The 17,270-nt window shown below is 42.1% G+C and overlaps 1 protein-coding gene across 5 annotated transcripts in view; it reads right to left on the reverse strand.

Annotated features, from left to right (window-relative positions):
* The window catches only part of FGD3 (FYVE, RhoGEF and PH domain containing 3), a 111,936-nt gene that overhangs the window by 50,999 nt on the left and 43,667 nt on the right, over window positions 1-17,270 (reverse strand). For all 5 annotated transcript variants that reach the window (XM_074836761.1, XM_074836762.1, XM_074836764.1 and 2 more), the window contains exon 2: window positions 1,459-1,629. In XM_074836761.1, coding sequence (XP_074692862.1) covers window positions 1,459-1,629 — 171 coding nt within the window. The remainder of the gene's footprint in view (window positions 1-1,458; window positions 1,630-17,270) is intronic.

Below are 17,270 nucleotides of genomic sequence, written 5' to 3' on the forward strand. Positions count from 1 at the left end.
TATTTAAGCATGATTTGAAGAAAGCTAAGTAGGGTCCCTTCACCTTTTCTGAAATAGTTACATATAAAAACCAGGCTATGTCCTCAGTAACTGGAAATCAGTGCAACCAGTGCAACAGCAAAGGATCTACACCAGCTGAATCCATTCCATTTCTTACTGTACAGACACTTCTGCTATTTCTTTTTATTGTTACTATTAACAACATTCATTGAACACCCGCTAATTAAACCTCGACAACCAAGACATCAACATGAAAGCTCCATAAATACTCAGACGTCATGAGACGTTTCAAGCGTGAACTAGTACACTAATTTAACATGTAAGGTCTACTTCCAGAATCAGAAAATACAGTGCTTTCTTTGTAGTTGTTTGAGGCTAAATACATATCAGAAAACTGCTTTCATATGGTCATTTGAATGGGGGGGATGCAGAGGCTCAGTTCGTACAACACATCCTAACGGTAACCAAAGCATCTTTTCTTTTTTTCTCACATGACCATAAGCGTCTATCACATGGACGTGCTTCTTAGAAAATTTGTGGTTTATGAGCTTTATGAGCTTAGTATCTTCTTAAGGCTCACTCTCCTGTGTTCCAAGTATCTCTCAAACTATATGCTTCCTGAATCCACAATTACCTTAGGGCAAGCACCCATTATACACAGTACTGTAACCAATTCTACAAAGCAAGGGCTGGTGGCAGTGAAGGCACTTGGCAACTTGACGTTACAAAGAGAGACCACATGTGATTTCACTGATGGCAAAATGTGAAAACAATTTATTCTCTTTCAAGAAATTTACTACAGCCTTTTTTAGCATTCAGAAGTTTTAGGGAAGAAAAGCCTGGGGAGACCAGAAGACCTGTCTGGAGACCAGCTGGAACATGCTTCTTCCTGGCTTCTCTTCTATCATACTTTGGGATTGCCACCTATTTGTCTGTGAGTCTAGCAGGTCTGTGGAATTACCACAGCCCACATGCTGCTCTTGCATGTGACTGGTTTAGCTCCTATTTCTCATTTTTAGAACACATTCGTTCCATTTAGGCATTTCCTGTTGCTATGCAGAGTTCTTACAATAAATGGAAAACAGACCAGGTTTAAACAATAAGCTATTCTTACCTAAGTACTTTTTAAAAAAAAAATTAATAAAGAATGAAAACAATATTGCTAAATTAAACTTACACTTCACAGCTGCACGTGGTATAACAACAGTACAGGAAATATAAATCGACAAGTTCAGTAATCAGTTATTCCTGAATAATTTCTTCTTGAAGGCTTTCCTAAGAGGTTATCTAACATTGAAAAAAAAATAAGATAATAAAACCCTACCAGCTGTACTGGAATCTTAGAACATAAAAATAACTATTTTGCTGTCACCTAAAATTAAAACATTTCATTTAAAAATATTATACTTCATGTGTGCTAGAAGTTTGTACAATTGCTAGAAGGACAAAGCCACTTGCCTTGGGGTTTCTGCAGAGGATGCATTTTGGCTAGTGGAGTTTTGGTTTTGGGCTTCCTTCCAGTTTGATGGATACATTGCGCTGGGCTGATGTGCTGCAGTTCCCCACATGCTTCCAATGCTGGATTTGACTCAATGTGACATTTGATTTGAAAAGGAGAACAAGGGCAACCTGAGGGAGGGGAAAAAAAGTCAATATTTATTTTGTTGTATTAATCCTGAAGAAAATTTGAGTTACTTCTAGAAGCATATCAGTCATTGAAGTTCCTGAGGGAAGGGAGGGGGGTAGAAGAGGGGTGATCCATTCACTCACAAATTATTACAACCAATATATCCAGCCTTAATAATCGTATCAAACTAGTTGACTGATAAGACAGATGGAATTTTGGTAATCCTATCTTTAATTAATTACTTACTACTTTACTGCGGACACTGAAAAGAGGAAATACAAAAGATAAAGACCGTTTCAAAAGGATTTCTCCAAACAGAAATACAAGTGCCCCAGCATACAACATCGTGTTATTTGGTAAAACACACCTAAATTACACTGAATTAGAAATGTGTCCAGCGGGTGGGGGAATGGTATAAGCACTATTCCTTCAGGAGATTTAATCATTCAACCTGCATTTTACTGCTATTTATTATTCCTCCTTACATAAAATATTAACATTCCTTCAAAAGGCTCCGGTCTAGAAGAGGCCATTAAGATATGATCCCGTGGGAAAACAGAGAAAGAAGTGATTAATATGTTTGTTTGTCTTTTAATTTAACATTCTTGATTCATTTTTGTGGGCGCTGTGGAAATAAACCTATATATCCACTTTCACATAGTGGATACTGCATTTTTTGATTTGGGTTTTTTTTTTGACTTGTGGCAAGCCTACAGCTACATGAAATCCTCATGCCGGCTTTACTAGTGTGTCATAAGAAGGCAGAAAACAAAGAGTTTAAAAAGTACTGCGGTTTAAAATTGCTGCATATGAACCCATGAATATATATGCTTCCGGCAGTACTGAGAAGCGGAAAATGTATCAAATGTAGAAATCTGAACACTAATCCATAAAAAAAATGGCAAAGAAAACATGACAAACATTCTTTCCATACTCCCATTTTAAACTGGGCTAGCTGAAATTAGGTGACCAGCATCATGTAGAAAGGATTCATCTAAAAGCGAAAAATCACTCTTTGCCTTCCTGTGATGTGTTCAAGAACATGGCATTAGCTTCACAAACACAACCTACTCTTGGCCAGATTTATAAAAAGATCAAAAAACTGAAATGACAAGCACCTTCATCCACATCAAGTAAATTATCCCAAGTTTATACTAATGGTATTAAATCAGGATGTGACCTTTTGAATAAAGACTTTGAAATCTGAGCCATACAGACTGCTTGGGAAGATTAGCTGAGAGCTGGCCTCAAAACACAGAAACTCTCACAGCAATACAGGATTTTTTTTTTTTTTTTTAAATAATCATAAAATGTTAAAGTCAATTTTGCTGACAAAAATAGATTCAGGTGGCACAAATCTATTTACTATCTCTGACACCCAAATATACAACTCTTGACTTTCTCGGTATGGCTGCCAGTTGTTGCTGTTGAAGCTTCATTAGCATTTTTACCATAAAATCTGCTTTTCAGCAGATTTGAGACCAGCTATTAAAACATCCTTCCAGCTGAAGTCAGGAATTTATAAGTACTAGGTTTTATTAAAAAATAATTTCATTTATTAGGAAAATGCAGTGAAAGTAGAGTACATTATTAGAGCAGATTAATAGATTATTGCAAACACGTCATCACAGACAGAGCTTATGCAGATGCCTCTCAGCTCTGGGTACCAAGAGCTCCTGTGACAGCAACAGCAGTGCTGTGATGGGTCAGCTTTTTAGGGAAAGGACTGAGACTTCTTCCTTATTAACAGTAGCTCAGCAGAGCAAGAAATTAAAATAGCGCCCAAGGGAAAAGCTCTAATTCAAGCAAATAAAAAAAGGCAGCATACAGAAGACAGTGTTTCAGCAGGTATTCACCAGTGCCTGTGACTGGAAGGCAATCCAGCAGTGTTGTTATCCTCCTAAAAATTACTTTAATGATCCAAGTGTCAATGGATAATTCTCTGTACCTACAACAGCTTTCTGGAAAACACCTCTCACCACGTTACGTCGTTTGATCATGGAAGCATAGCAGCGGCCTCGGCTCTGGCAAGTGCTGAAGCCCCCAGGAGATGCTGGATGTGACCACAGTTCCCTGCAGCAGCTGAGGGAGGAGAGCCAGAGCTCCTCCTGTCCTTGGGTACTGCATCCCTGGGGGTCCTCAGCTGGGCATCCTAAGCCGAGTCCAGCTATCCCTCTGCTGACTTGGGATAAGGTACCAGTTGCCCTCAGCATTCCATGTTCCTCTTCAACCACTGCCACAAAAAGGGACTCTCTTGTTGGTATAATTTTGTAAAGTTTCAAAAAGAACTAAAACCCCATTCCTTTTTCTTTCCTACTGAGATTCACCATTGTGAAAGCAGAATCACAGAATCATCTCGGTTGGAAAGACCTTGAAGATCATCCAGTCCAACCGTTAACCCAGCACTGACAGATCCCAACTACACCAGATCCCTCAGCGCTATGTCGACCCGACTCTTAAACACCTCCAGGGATGGGGACTCCACCACCTCCCTGGGCAGCCCATTCCAACGCCTAACAACATGTTCTGTAAAGAAATACTTCCTAATATCTAGTCTAAACCTTCCCTGGCACAGCTTGAGGCCATTACCTCTTGTCCTATTGCTTGTTCCTTGGTTCAAGAGACTCATCCCCCCTCTCTGCACCCTCCTTTCAGGCAGTTGTAGAGGGCCATGAGGTCTCCCCTCAGCCTCCTCTTCTCCAGACTAAACCCCCCAGTTCCCTCAGCCGCTCCCCATCAGACCTGTGCTCCAGACCCTGCACCAGCTCCGTTGCCCCTCTCTGGACACGCTCGAGTCATTCAATGGCCTTTTTGGAGTGAGGGGCCCAAAACTGAACCCACTCATCGAGCTGCAGCCTCACCAGTGCCGAGCACAGGGGAAAGATCCCTTCCCTGTCCCTGCTGGCCACGCTAGTGCTGATACAAGCCAGGATGCCATTGGCCTTCTTGGCCACACTGCTGGCTCATGTTGTGTTGTGTGATGGTACTCAGGATGAGCTGCTCCATCAGCTTCCCAGGCACTGACGTCAAGCTGACAGGCCTGTAATTTCCCGGATCATCCTTCCGACCCTTCTTATATATGGGCGTCACATTGGCCAGTTTCCAATCTGTCGGGACCTCCCCGGTCAGCCAGGACTGCTGGGAAATGATGGAAAGTGGCTTGGCGAGCACTCTTGGGTGTATCCCATCAGGTCCCACAGACTTGTGTGTGTCTATGTGATGCAGTAGGTCACTGACTGTCTCCTGGATTGCAGGGGGGTCGCTCTCCCAGTCTCTGTCCTCCGGCTGAGGAGGCTGGATTCCCTCAATACAACTGGTCTTGTTATTAAAGACTGAGGCAAAGAAGGCATTAAGGACTTCAGCCTTCTCCTCATCACTTGTTACCATGTTTCCTCCTGTGTCTAGCAGGGGATGGAGACTCTCCCTGGTCTTTCTTTTGCTACTGACATACTTATAGAAACATTTCTTGTTATCCCTGATTGCTGAAGCCAGGGTAAGTTCCAGCTGGGCTGGAAAGCAGGTCCGATCCCCTTTCTTTCTTTACTTCTAAAAATAAGAGCTAGTGGTTACTTGCTTGCTTTCAAGTGTCACCACCAGACACCTCTTAAGTCTAGGCTAAAAGCTCTTACAACCTGCTTGCACTAGTAAAAATTAAAGTGCTTTGATCCTTATTTTAGAAATCCACATATAAGTTCTTCTCTTCTACTGCATAATCCTGTGCAACAATCAAGGCACAAGATCCTCCACTGGTAATTACTCAACAAATGCATCTATCTTGCCCAAAACAAGCTCTGAACTCGACTCTGAATGCTCCAGGACTTGTACTCAGAGGCATTTGCAGAATAAATACTTACTGAAGCCTCACGCTACTTCCCATTAAATAACTGATATTAAAAATTTAAAATCCATCATTCTCTAAAAATACAATATTTTATATCATTTTTTATATCGCATATATAGGTTGCTGCTGTTCACCTACTGCACGCACTTAACCCACATGTTTATTGACAGTACATCCAAAGAGCAAGTGGGCATAAAGCAGAAAGTAAAATTGATAAGTAGCTGGAAAGAAGAGGAACTTGGAAAGCCACAAGTGCCTTAAACACCAAATGTAGTGCTGGCCCGAAATCAAGAAAAATATGCATGGGTGAAACCACAGAAGTGGCTTTTATTTTTTTTTATTTAATTTAAGCCAAGATGGTTCTCTCTATTCATCTCTGATGTGGCCCCTAAGGGCTGCTTTTTGCACACAAGACAAAAATCTGCTTTCCTTACATATTTTTTCAAGTGCTATAAAATGATCTGTGAAAACAAGATTTACTGGATTATTTCACATGGAATTCTCTGAAAGTAAAACCCACTGTCTGCCAAGCACACTCCAGGGTGCTCCTGGAAATGGAAAACAAGAGGACAACATAAATAAGATCCAGGCATAGCCCAGGTAGCCACCCCCAAGATGTCTGTGGTTCTGCCAGACACTTTCAGAGACGTGAGCAGGTGACAGGCCGCCCACTGCCTGTCCTCCTGCACCCACCAAACCTGCCAGACCCAACGCAGAAACCGCCTCCTCTCTGCTCTCCAGCCCAGCCTTGGATGGGGGAAACCCTCCCTAGACTGGATTAGCTGTAACTGCCATGGAAGCACCTGCGATGTGCAAATTGACAAAAAATGGCTATTTGGGTCCAAACCTTATAAAAGGCTACTAATAATAAACTGTTATTCCCAGAGAGCCTAGCTGATGCTGACTTCACATCTGATCCCTCGTTTACTTGCGACAGCTCCGGGCAGAAAGTTCCAGTCTGTCTGGACGCGGAGCGTGCCAGCGCCTCCCAAGCACGCACAACAGGCAGAGCTCTAACAACCTGAGCGTGCACTTCCTAACGTATAAAACTCTGCTGTAAAACTCAGCTTTGCTACGCACAGTCCTTGTGTCTCTAACATATTTAAGCTCAAGTACTTCATAGCTTGTTTGTAATTTTACTCATGTGAACAATGCTGCTTGTAATTTCTCTGTTCAACACCAATCCAAGCAGAAAAGGACAAAGATGATGCTTTATGGAGATAATTTTTTGCATTATATTAATAAAATAATATATATTTAAGGCTCCTGCAAAGGTAAGACTTAAACAAAACTTCTGAAAATGCCTAAAATAATGTACAATTTATATTTTTACTAAAATGGAAAAATAACTTCAGTCTTTCTGACAGATTCAATGCCACCAGGAAACTCTTTCATGGCACAGAGAAATTTCTCAGGTATCTCCCATGATCCTCACTAAGCTATCTGCCCCCAGAAGAAGGCCCGTATTTTTGAAAAATTTCTCTTAGATGCTGTTGCAAACTTGAAGGCTATGATATATTTTTCTGTTAGACCAAGATAAAAATATAAGGATTTTGGGTGCTCCACTGAGTGTAGTAGTAGTAAAAAGACCAGTTGAACCCAAGCTTCAGTTCTCAGGTTTTTCTCCCAGTGCACAAGCCAGATTCAGATCTTGGGCTTGGCACCTAGTCCCCGGATAGCAGCGTTCAAAAATAATCTCAGTTTAAAATAAAAAGTATCTTGAAGGCCTGTGGTAGACAGCAGCAAGAACCTCAAATATTATGACAAGCTACTGGTTTGGCAAGTCCTACATTTGCTGATCTGATAGAAGCACTTCCCACCCAGGCCTATTTTAGACGAAGAGATTTTTGCAGTATTCCACTGAAACAAAGACAGCCTACACCTCATCAGACTAGCCCACCTCCCACACCCCCACACGAGGCATGGAGAGTGTGCAAGAAGTAAAAGGGATGACAAGTGCTGGACTAACAGAAAAAGGCTCTACAGACTAGACACACTAGAAAGGCACTGATAAACAACACCTACTTGAAAAGTTTGCTTTCACCAAGAGTTAATACCACTGGGGGATTTCTCCATGCATCCAGAATGACAAACATGACTTTGAATGCCTGCTCAAGAGAGGCTTACCCAGGGGCAATTCTTAAGCGCTCTGCCATGCCCAAACCTGGGACCCCAGGAGAGTGGAGGCTCTCCCCAGGGCTCCCAGCTGCCCCACAGGCAGCACGTCCCCAGCCATGGAGCCCCCACTGCTCCTCCTCAGGGAAACCTTCCCTATCACCTCAAGGGAAGAGAAGATAGTCTCAGTGACCAGTTGAAGGGCTTTCCTACTCCTGTCATCACTGCTACCATCCACTGCTGTCACCCACAAGTTAAACAAGCCGTGGGAGCTTCCAGTTTCCTAATTCTTTGCCGAATTAGGCTCTCTGCAACATCAGTGAAGTCAACAGCTCCAAAAGGCAACTCAGTGTAATGTGACCCATCAGGTCCAACTCTAAGCACAGGAAGACATTATAATTCTCTAATCTTTCTTCAAACATCTACAAGTGGATCTAGTCCAGATGTTGAATTCAGAAATGCATCCAGTAGTGGCATCTCCATTTCTAATGCTGTTTTGCAATATGCATCATGCACTTCAAATGGATAACCAACCATCATCAGTTTGATTAAAAACCTGTCTGCAGGAAAATACACAAAGATAAATTAATTGGAATCTATATAATGGTAAAAGACATTTCTGCAGATAACAGGAGTCTGGACAACTAAGCATGTGCCCAGAACTGACCAGATTTAAAAATAACACAAAACCCTCAGCTGTTAACATGTAGAGCTATTTTGAAAGCCATTCTTTGCCCACCCATCTTAATAGACATCTTAACAGGAACTTAGCTCTTCCCAAAGTTTGGCTACAAACTGAGCATGTGCCATGTACCTCTAACTTCTGCTAACAGGTTTCATTATGCCCAGCTCAAGCATCCCTCTATTTTCAACTGAAACATCCACTTGGGCATTCCCTAACGCTGTCACTGATAGTGAAGTTCTCTCTCTCTTCAACCCTTCCTCCGTAGTAACGGCCTTTCAAGGAGGAGAGATGCAGAAACCTACTGCTAGAAAGCAAAGGGCTTCAAGGGCAGAGCTAATGTATGTATCTGAATAAAAAAAAACAAAACAACAAAGCCTAAGAGGAACTGCCACAAGTTAAAAGGTGCTGATTTTCTTCTCTGTGTCAGCAGGAATCTGGCAAGCAGTATAATTGTCTGTCCTTCATGCTCAGGCTGTATTACAGGCACAGCTGGGCAAGGACATCTTTAAAGAAGCTACAGCACTCACTACACCGTAGGAAAACCCGGTGTCCACAGCCTTACCTGCCACGCACCACAATGAAATCTACCTTATGGTGTCAGCTCTAGTAATGGCACAACATTACCCTGCTTGTTACAAAGCATTCAAGCACCACCCTCGGCGTCACCCACAACCAGCAGCTCCAGAGCCTGTGTTTTTTTCCTCATCTTTCCAATGTCACATGTTGCCCTGCACTAGACTAGCTCCCAAACCTCTCCCCCTGAGCAGAAGGGAGCAAAGCCTTTCCCACGCTGCCACCAGACATATCTTTCTTTTCTCTTATGCTGCTTCATTAACTCCAGCATTTTCCTCAAACCCACTTAAAACCTCAGCTCTTCCTCCTGCCCATGGCCCGTAAGACCCCCCCTAACAGGGGTGTAAAGCAGCGTGCACTGGGGCGGTATGCATGCCCTTCTATCAAACCCAGCTCAATGACAAACGGTTATTTCACATGACATCTATTTTCCTGGCATTCCAAAATGTCAGCTTCAGTAAAAATAGTGACAGCAAAGTTATCACCATAAGCTTTCAGAAACAGACACAATCAAGAAAACATGTTTGAAAGCAAGAGAGAATCTGGCATGGATTGCAATTCTGTATCAAAAGAGATGTGTATAACTTACTTGTGTTCAAGCAGACCCCCACATTTTTTCTTATTTGCTCAAGCTATAAGACAACCAAAAGTAAGGGAGACCAGCTCCTGCTGCAGCTCTCATTTCATGGCTTAAAATGCCATGCTCACAGGAACTGACCTCCCCCATCCCACTTCCTACCATCAGTGCGGTTAGGTGACTCAAAGAATATAAACGTGGCAAACGCGAGCAGAGGAGCTTTACTAAGCAGAAGTTACAGGAGATTGCTGCGAGTCTGCAGAAAAATGCTCTTTGGTTTTAAGTTTCATGCACATCGGAAACACAATACATAGGATGCAGATGGTTTAGAAGCCTGAATCTTTCTGAAGCAGAAGAGAAAGCTAGATCTCTTTAAAAAGCTTCTGCATAGATACAGTTCAATATTGATGAAAGAACAGCCAGTAACAGCAGTGACATGCCACTGAAACCAAAAAAATCCCAGATCTCAGCACTCAAACTCTCAGACTGCCTCACAGGTCCTCTGGGAAATGAAGGGCCCCAGTGCAACCACAGGTAGTCTTCCCAAAAAGGTTGGATTCTTCCCAAAAAGGTTGGATCAAGGTGTCTTAGAGAGCTTTCTGAAGGTAAAGGTGCTAAGCCTGCTATGAAGCGCAGACACTGCTGCCCCCAGAAGTCACAATAAATGCAATTCAGCAGACATGGGATGGAGCTGGTTAAGAGATTTCCATCAAAAGTCCAGAAAATTTTCAACACTCCTTCTCCCCCTCCTCCTACTCTCCCAGCAGAATGCTACCACGGGAAACAATAAAGGAAGAAACAAAATGTAAAATTTTCAAACGAATCACTTCATTTCATGGTAAGTGCCCTCCCCAGGGAGCTGCAGAAGGGCTGCTGGTTTGCGTCCTTACGAGAAAAACACAAAGCCTGCAAACCGTGCCAGACCGTGAGGAGGGCTGTGAGAAATTTGGTAAATTCAGTTTAACACACTTACAACAACAAAAAAAGAGGATTTTTCACAGAAAAAAACCAAATAGCTAAAATAAACAAATTTGTGCATATAAAGCACAAGAAGGACCAGTAGTTTCCCCAGACCTGTGCTGTTAGGATTTAGGATTCTGGGATTTGGTGTACTTTTATCCTGTTCTGACTACTTTTAAATGCCTTAGGTAAGGACGCTTCCTTTGTTAACAGACACTTCTATAGTGTCCAAGGGTCACCACTGAACATCACTGTCATAATATTTTCCATAAACTTGAATCAAGATTTCCCACCTTTAACCTCATCAGATTCTTTTAAAGCAAGTTCCTGAAGGCTAATCCAAGTAATTCAAGGCTATGCTTTCCTGGCACTGGTACACATGCCTCATCATCTGAATCACAACAGACATATTCTTGAAAAGTCAGTTTTCAGCTCTGGTTTTTTCTGTTCTTGAAACCGGTCCCAAAGGCCCGTCGCTCCGCTGAGTCTCACACCTCGCGATGGGCTCCCCAAGTACAGCTGTACCGCGTGCTTCTGCTGGAGAACCACAAAGGAAGGCACCCACAGCTTTCATTGAAATTAAGGAGGTTTGGCTGACCACTGCCTAGTTCACTACTGTCTTTAGAGCGGGCTGAGATTTCACTCTCGATTTATAACTCTTTCTAGCACTTCTCTGTTTTTACATGCTTATTTTAGTGCAGTCTCTGTATCTCTCATTACAATCTTGGTTTTACTGCCTCATCCAGAATAGCATCTAATCTAGGTGCCTGTGCAATGCCGCTCAAACCCTCCTCTGCCTCTGGGACATTTCACGCTTCGCCACACAGTCAGGGATTACTCCACAACTGCTTTAAAGAAATCATTGCAGAATTTTAATGATTCTTTTAATCTGATTTAATTTCAATTAAATAACTAGCTTTTTAACAGACCTGTTAGTTCAACACAGAAGGCAGGACTGTGGGTGTCAGTAGGGGCTCTCTTACCTCCCGGGATCACTGGGTGCAGCTGGGTCACTAGGGCTTCTTCCTAGACATGGGTTAGCTTGCAAACCAGTATTAAAAAGCTGGCTATAGAAGTGATTCTTAAGTGTTTGCTCTCCATTTATATGTATGTATATAATTTATATACATTCACATAATGTACAACAGTTAGGAGAAGATCTCTGAGCCACAGAAATGAGGAGCTTCACATCCAATTCTGTATACAGCACCACTCAACACAGGTGCGTAAAGCAAATTCCTCCTGAGATCTTTATACTTATTACATGACAAGGTAAAGAAAAGGCAGAAACACAAGCATGTCTTAGAAATCCCACTGCTAGAAAGTCATTACACACAACCTCACACTGGGGCAAGGAAAAAGAAACAGAGAAAAAAACCAAGCAGGCACTCACTTCTAGTTTTAGGCTTTTTACATTGCTCTGAATACAACTGGCCACCATGTAACCCACAGGCAACACAAAGGAAGGACTCTCAGAAGACCTTTCAGATAGCCCACATTCCCACCAAAGTGGGCTATCTGAAAGTGGGAATGACAATCTCTGCTGAGGTGTAATTACAGGATCAACTCAACTTGCCACCGACAGAGAAAATTTAAACTACTTCCCAGGACAAAAAGGCAGAATCTAGCATTAACTTTGTGGAAGGTCATTTTTCCCTGGAAAAAAAAACCCAAGATTTTTTAACTATTATTTTATAGCAGGCTGTCAAGCCATTTCTCACCAAAAACGAGGCAAAGGCTAAAAAACAGCAGCTGAAAGGGAGCAAGAACCAGCTCCTGTCTCCAGCAATTCCAAGAGGGCTGTAGGAGTGGAAGTAGCAACCAGAAAATCCATACTGAGAACAGAATAAAAATATACTCATTTAAAAGGAAAATGAGAAAAAAAAATAAAGCACCACAGAATACATTCTCCATCAGGACTAACAATAGGCACATTAAAGCCCTGAACCAAAAATATTTTCTTTTCCTGTACAAAACAGGATGCGGTATCGCAGTCAGCAATCACTTACCTTCATCTCCTGAGGTTATTAATGACAAGAAAAAAAAAAAGCTGTTGTCTTTTTAAACCAAACTGAGCCCTCTGCTAACATTCACATGGACACTGAGGAGATGGTTGGCCGCACCGCACAGCCCCAGCCTTCCTCAGCCACAAGGGTCAGTGCCAGCCGTCAGGGCTGTACCAAACCCTCTCTGCAGGAAGGCACCCGGCTCTTCCAGGGGCACCCCAGGGACACCAACTCATGCCGAGGACGAGAGACCGTGGGGAAGCAGCTCCTAACCCCACACCACTGTTATCCAAGCACTGCGTGGATGCAATTCCCAAGAGTGTAAAACTCCACATGTAATTATCTCTTGGCTAATAAACTTCTAAATGAATTTAATTTAAACTCTGCTGGAGTTTAGGTGGGGGCTGATGGGGTTTTTTTGTTTGTTTGTTTTAAAGGCTTTTTAAAAGTAGTTGTGTGTGTTCTCTCTTGTGGCTTAATTCAAATATTTTAATTTCTAACTCTGATTTCTGTCCCTGTGTCCTTAACGCTGCTATCTGAGCTATGATAACAAACTACACAGTCAATGACCTGCCCAATAACAATGTTAAAATGTGTGCCTCTCAGCCTTATCTAAGTGGCAACTCTCAAGCTCTTTCTTGCTATTTTGTGACAAACCTGTACCAAAGTAATTTTTTTTTTTTTTATTTTGCTTATATTTTGTACTCCTCTGGAGAATATCAGTCTGCCTTTAGCTTTCATCTCCACAGCTGACTTTGACACAGACGCCCGCCAGTAACCTTTTCAGTACAATGGCATTTCTATCACATCTCAGAATTCGGACACATCTTATCAGATCTGGTCCCAAACTTTGGCAACACAATTTCACGCCTCCAGCGACATTCATTCAAGGGACGCAGGAAATAGAGATTAAAAATGTTTTTTTAAACTGAAAATCTCACTCTAGTGTTGGAGACTATTCACAGTGAAGTCAATTCTTGAATTTAGCTACAGTTTTCTCAAAATTTACACTCAGCCTGCTTTTCATATAGGCATACAGACAGTAAACGTTGCAGGATACTGAACATCAAACCTCCATAACTGGAAGGCAGAGATATGAACTTCTATGATTTAATGAAGTAAAATGGACAGGCTACAAAAAACCTCATTCTTCTGGAGAAAGCATTTAGCTGACTTCCCCCCCCAAATGGCACAACTCTAGGCTAAAATAATAAGCACAGTAGCTTTCTGTGCCACCAAGATCAAAGGTAGAAGAAAGAAAACTCTGAGCAGCTTCCATCTAGTTAGGAAAGCAGGTTAAATTATGTATAAAGATTGCAGCATAAAGAGTGACAAAGTAAAGAGGTAGCCGAGGACAGGTGTCAGCCAGCCTGACACTGCAGGTGACAAAAGACCTGCCAGTAACACTGCTCACAGTGCACGTCAGGAGATTCAGCCATCAAGTGAGGATGTCAGACGACCTTCCTCCACAACAGAAAGGTATGCAAAAAGAGAAGAGCAGCCAGACTCATCTTTTTGGTGCATACAAGTCTTGTCTTATTTTTGCATTCTGAAGTGCAAAGCAACGTGCTTAACTTCAGTGCTAGATTTCAGACTCACAGGCTGAGTCCCATGTACCCCCACCGTGGTGTCCCCCAGCAGAGCAGCAGTGTTTCAACTTACCTTTCCCTCCCTCTTCCTCTTCACACTTCAAACTGGCTTCTCATTCCACCTTTTTCTGGTTATTAACTCAGTTTAGCTCTGGTCTCCAGATTTAGCCTGGATGTTTCTTGCACAACATGAGGGTGCTTACCCAGGGACCACCCCCTCGTCCCCCAGAAGGGAACACCCATACGTAACTGTCTTTGATTTCTATACACAGGTCCCTCTCGTATCAGCTGAAAGGCCACCAAGGGCGAAGTGCAGTGTGTAGCTGCAACTAGAAACACATTTTCACCATGGATTTTCTAAGTTAAAGGCATCATTTTGTCTATCTGAGAACCTCAGAGCCGTCACTGATGCCAGATGCCTGCAACATGGCTTCTCTGAGAAGATGCACACGCTGGACCCCTGATGAAGGGATGAAGGCAGAACCATTATTCAGCATTCCTGAGAATCCCCTCTTAGATGAGCACAGAGCTTGCTTTTTTTTTTTTTCTTTTTCTCTTGACAGGTAACAGGTTTTTCATTATGATGAAAGAGTCCTGATGTATAATTACACTGATTATGCAAATCAAAGAACATATTTCAAGGTAACAACACTCTTGGGACTTCACATCTGTACTGCTTTAACACAGGAATTGTAACGCCAGAGCAATCCATTACTGTAAAAACCTAAACAGATTTTATACCACTTAGACACAAACAAATTATCCCAGCCAAAGCCATTTCAATTTGTTCCTTTCAGATTACCTGCATCTGGGTGATTTAATGTCTTGGAGATTCTCTCCTAAGAACAAAGAGGAAGATGGCAGATCTGCAATTCCCAGAATTGTTTATATGGTGGGAAGGGAGGGGGGAAAAAAAAAAAAAGAGGGGAAAAGCATTACACTGCCCACCTTCCAGTGATTTAAAAGACTATTTTACACAAAGGCAAGAAACAGCCAGATGCTAGTCCCTATAAACAAGATTCCAGCCTTCATTTAAAACTGCGACATAAAAAAAGGCTTCATGTGCTTCATTTCTCTTCTTTTACTAGAAGCTTATTAATTTTTTTGCTAATGACAAAAGCACCACTCTCACACTGCTCAGTTGATTGTGCTTTTGAGTCTTCTTAATGGCACACATTACAGTGAGGAAATGCTCATTTAACCAATAAGAAGAGTAAAAATTACCCTTCACTTAAGATTTAATGACATCTCCAACAGTGTCCCAACCAACTGTCTTTCTTTTTTAATCCTGAATTATTTTATTAGTTTTAGTAAATCAAAGAGCCTCTGCTCATTGAAAAGTCTATCTAGGTATTAAACAAAAGTAGGTAAAACTGAGCTCAGATTTTTTGCCACAGAACTGAGCTCTGCAGGGGAGGACTAGCTTTTCCGTATTACCATGATGTGCTGTCACTCCAGACAGTAGAAGTTAAGAAAATTCAACTTCATTATTGAAAAGCATAATGAGCATGTTTACACTGATACACTATTTTGGTAGCAGAGCTGCACATTGCAAAATATAGAACAGTCTCACAATAGTGTACTTCCAGGAATTAACAATAATCATTAAAGGAGAACATATTTCAGCTCTTAGCGCTGCTTGGCAACTCCCTACTTGAAGTTTACTGCCTTTACAGAAAATGACCAAGCCGTAGAGTCTTTGAGGTTGGAAGGGGCTGCTGGAGATTGTCCGGTCTAAGCCCTCTGCTCAAAGCAGGGTCACACAGAGCAGGTTCCTCACGACCTGGGTTGACTGTCTCCAAGGAGGGACACACATATAATGGTACAACATCTATAACAACAACAACAAAATTTTTTTTGCTATTTAATACAAATGTAATGAAAGCAATGTGAATTGTTCTTTCTCAATCGAGAAACACTTTATTGAGGAAAGGAGTCAGAAGAAAACAGTTTACTTCTGTCTCGATGGGCAGGAAGCGGAGGGGAGCGGGCAGGTCACGGTGGTACCCTCTGCTGAATACTGGAAGATCGAGCACCACACAGGGCCACAACACTAACTGAGGTTTAGAGAAGCCTTTAAAAGTCTGTACAGCGCTGAGAGGCTAAAAGCAAAAGCATCCTTAGTTCTGTGCTGCTTCCTCATGCCTGTGCTTCTAACAAAGCAATCCCACATGGCTACTGCAAAGTCACTGCAGTGGAAGCCTCGGCGTGGTCCAGCCAATGACAGCCTAAATACCAATTTTTGAAGACTCTGGGCACCCTACAACGATGACCAAAGGTCCATGCTACACTGCACTGGTTTCTCAGATAACTGGAAAACACAACCCTTACTTACACCACCACCTACGCAGCCTCAGGCTCTGCACACTGCTTCCACCAGCGACCCCCAAGGCAGTCAGCAGCCTGCGAGGTTATTCCGCAGGTGCTCCTGACATCAAAATCCACGTCGCTTCCAACTCCACGGGGATACACAAGCATATTCTGTACTCTGCAGATGGAGGAACCGAGAGCAAAGCATTATTTCCCTTGCACTCCCATCTCCTTAGCCAAGATCAATGCTTCTTCATTCTGTGACCCACAGTCTCTAAGGGCTAAAGCAAGAGCAAGAAAAAGAACTTGGAAAGGTTATAGGTGTTCCACGGAAACAACGCACGGACAAATAAATTGGAAGAGACTGAAAACCACTGAACTGGCTCCAGTATTTTGTATCCCAGAGCAGACGCAGGATAGTATAAAGCATCCTTTATGTTTATTTCAGCCTGGCAAGCTCCAAAGAAAGTAACACCAGCTCAAAGGCCTATAACACAGACTACAGAAAAAAACTGCAGTAAAAGGAACTATTATTAGTTTTCCCAACAAAAGTCCAGTAAATTTGTTGTATCTGCAGCAACCATTTCATCTCTCCTGTTATCTGTAATCACACTTTCATCAAACCAGTAACTCCAAGATGTGAAAACAAGGACATTTTGTAAGCACCTAGGTGACTATTTGGGCAACAGTTTTAAATCACGAACAATAAAATCCTTGTGACTTACTGATAAATCTTCATTCTAAAGAAAAAACGTATCATACTCCATCTCAAAATTGCATTACAACTCTGCCAGTAATGATTTTAGAGAAATTTTGAAGAAATCTGAAGCTCAAGATGAACAAAAAAACCTGGTAACTATTTCAGAATCAGATCATTAACTTAAAACATGTATTCAAATTAATACCTTGATAATAGTAAACATTTTCTCTTGCTTAGATGATACCTATCAGTCCTGAAATAAACTAAGAGTCTGGTCTATCATTACA

The sequence above is a fragment of the Strix aluco genome, chromosome 11 (assembly GCF_031877795.1).
Source record: "Strix aluco isolate bStrAlu1 chromosome 11, bStrAlu1.hap1, whole genome shotgun sequence".
Classification (NCBI taxonomy): domain Eukaryota; kingdom Metazoa; phylum Chordata; class Aves; order Strigiformes; family Strigidae; genus Strix; species Strix aluco.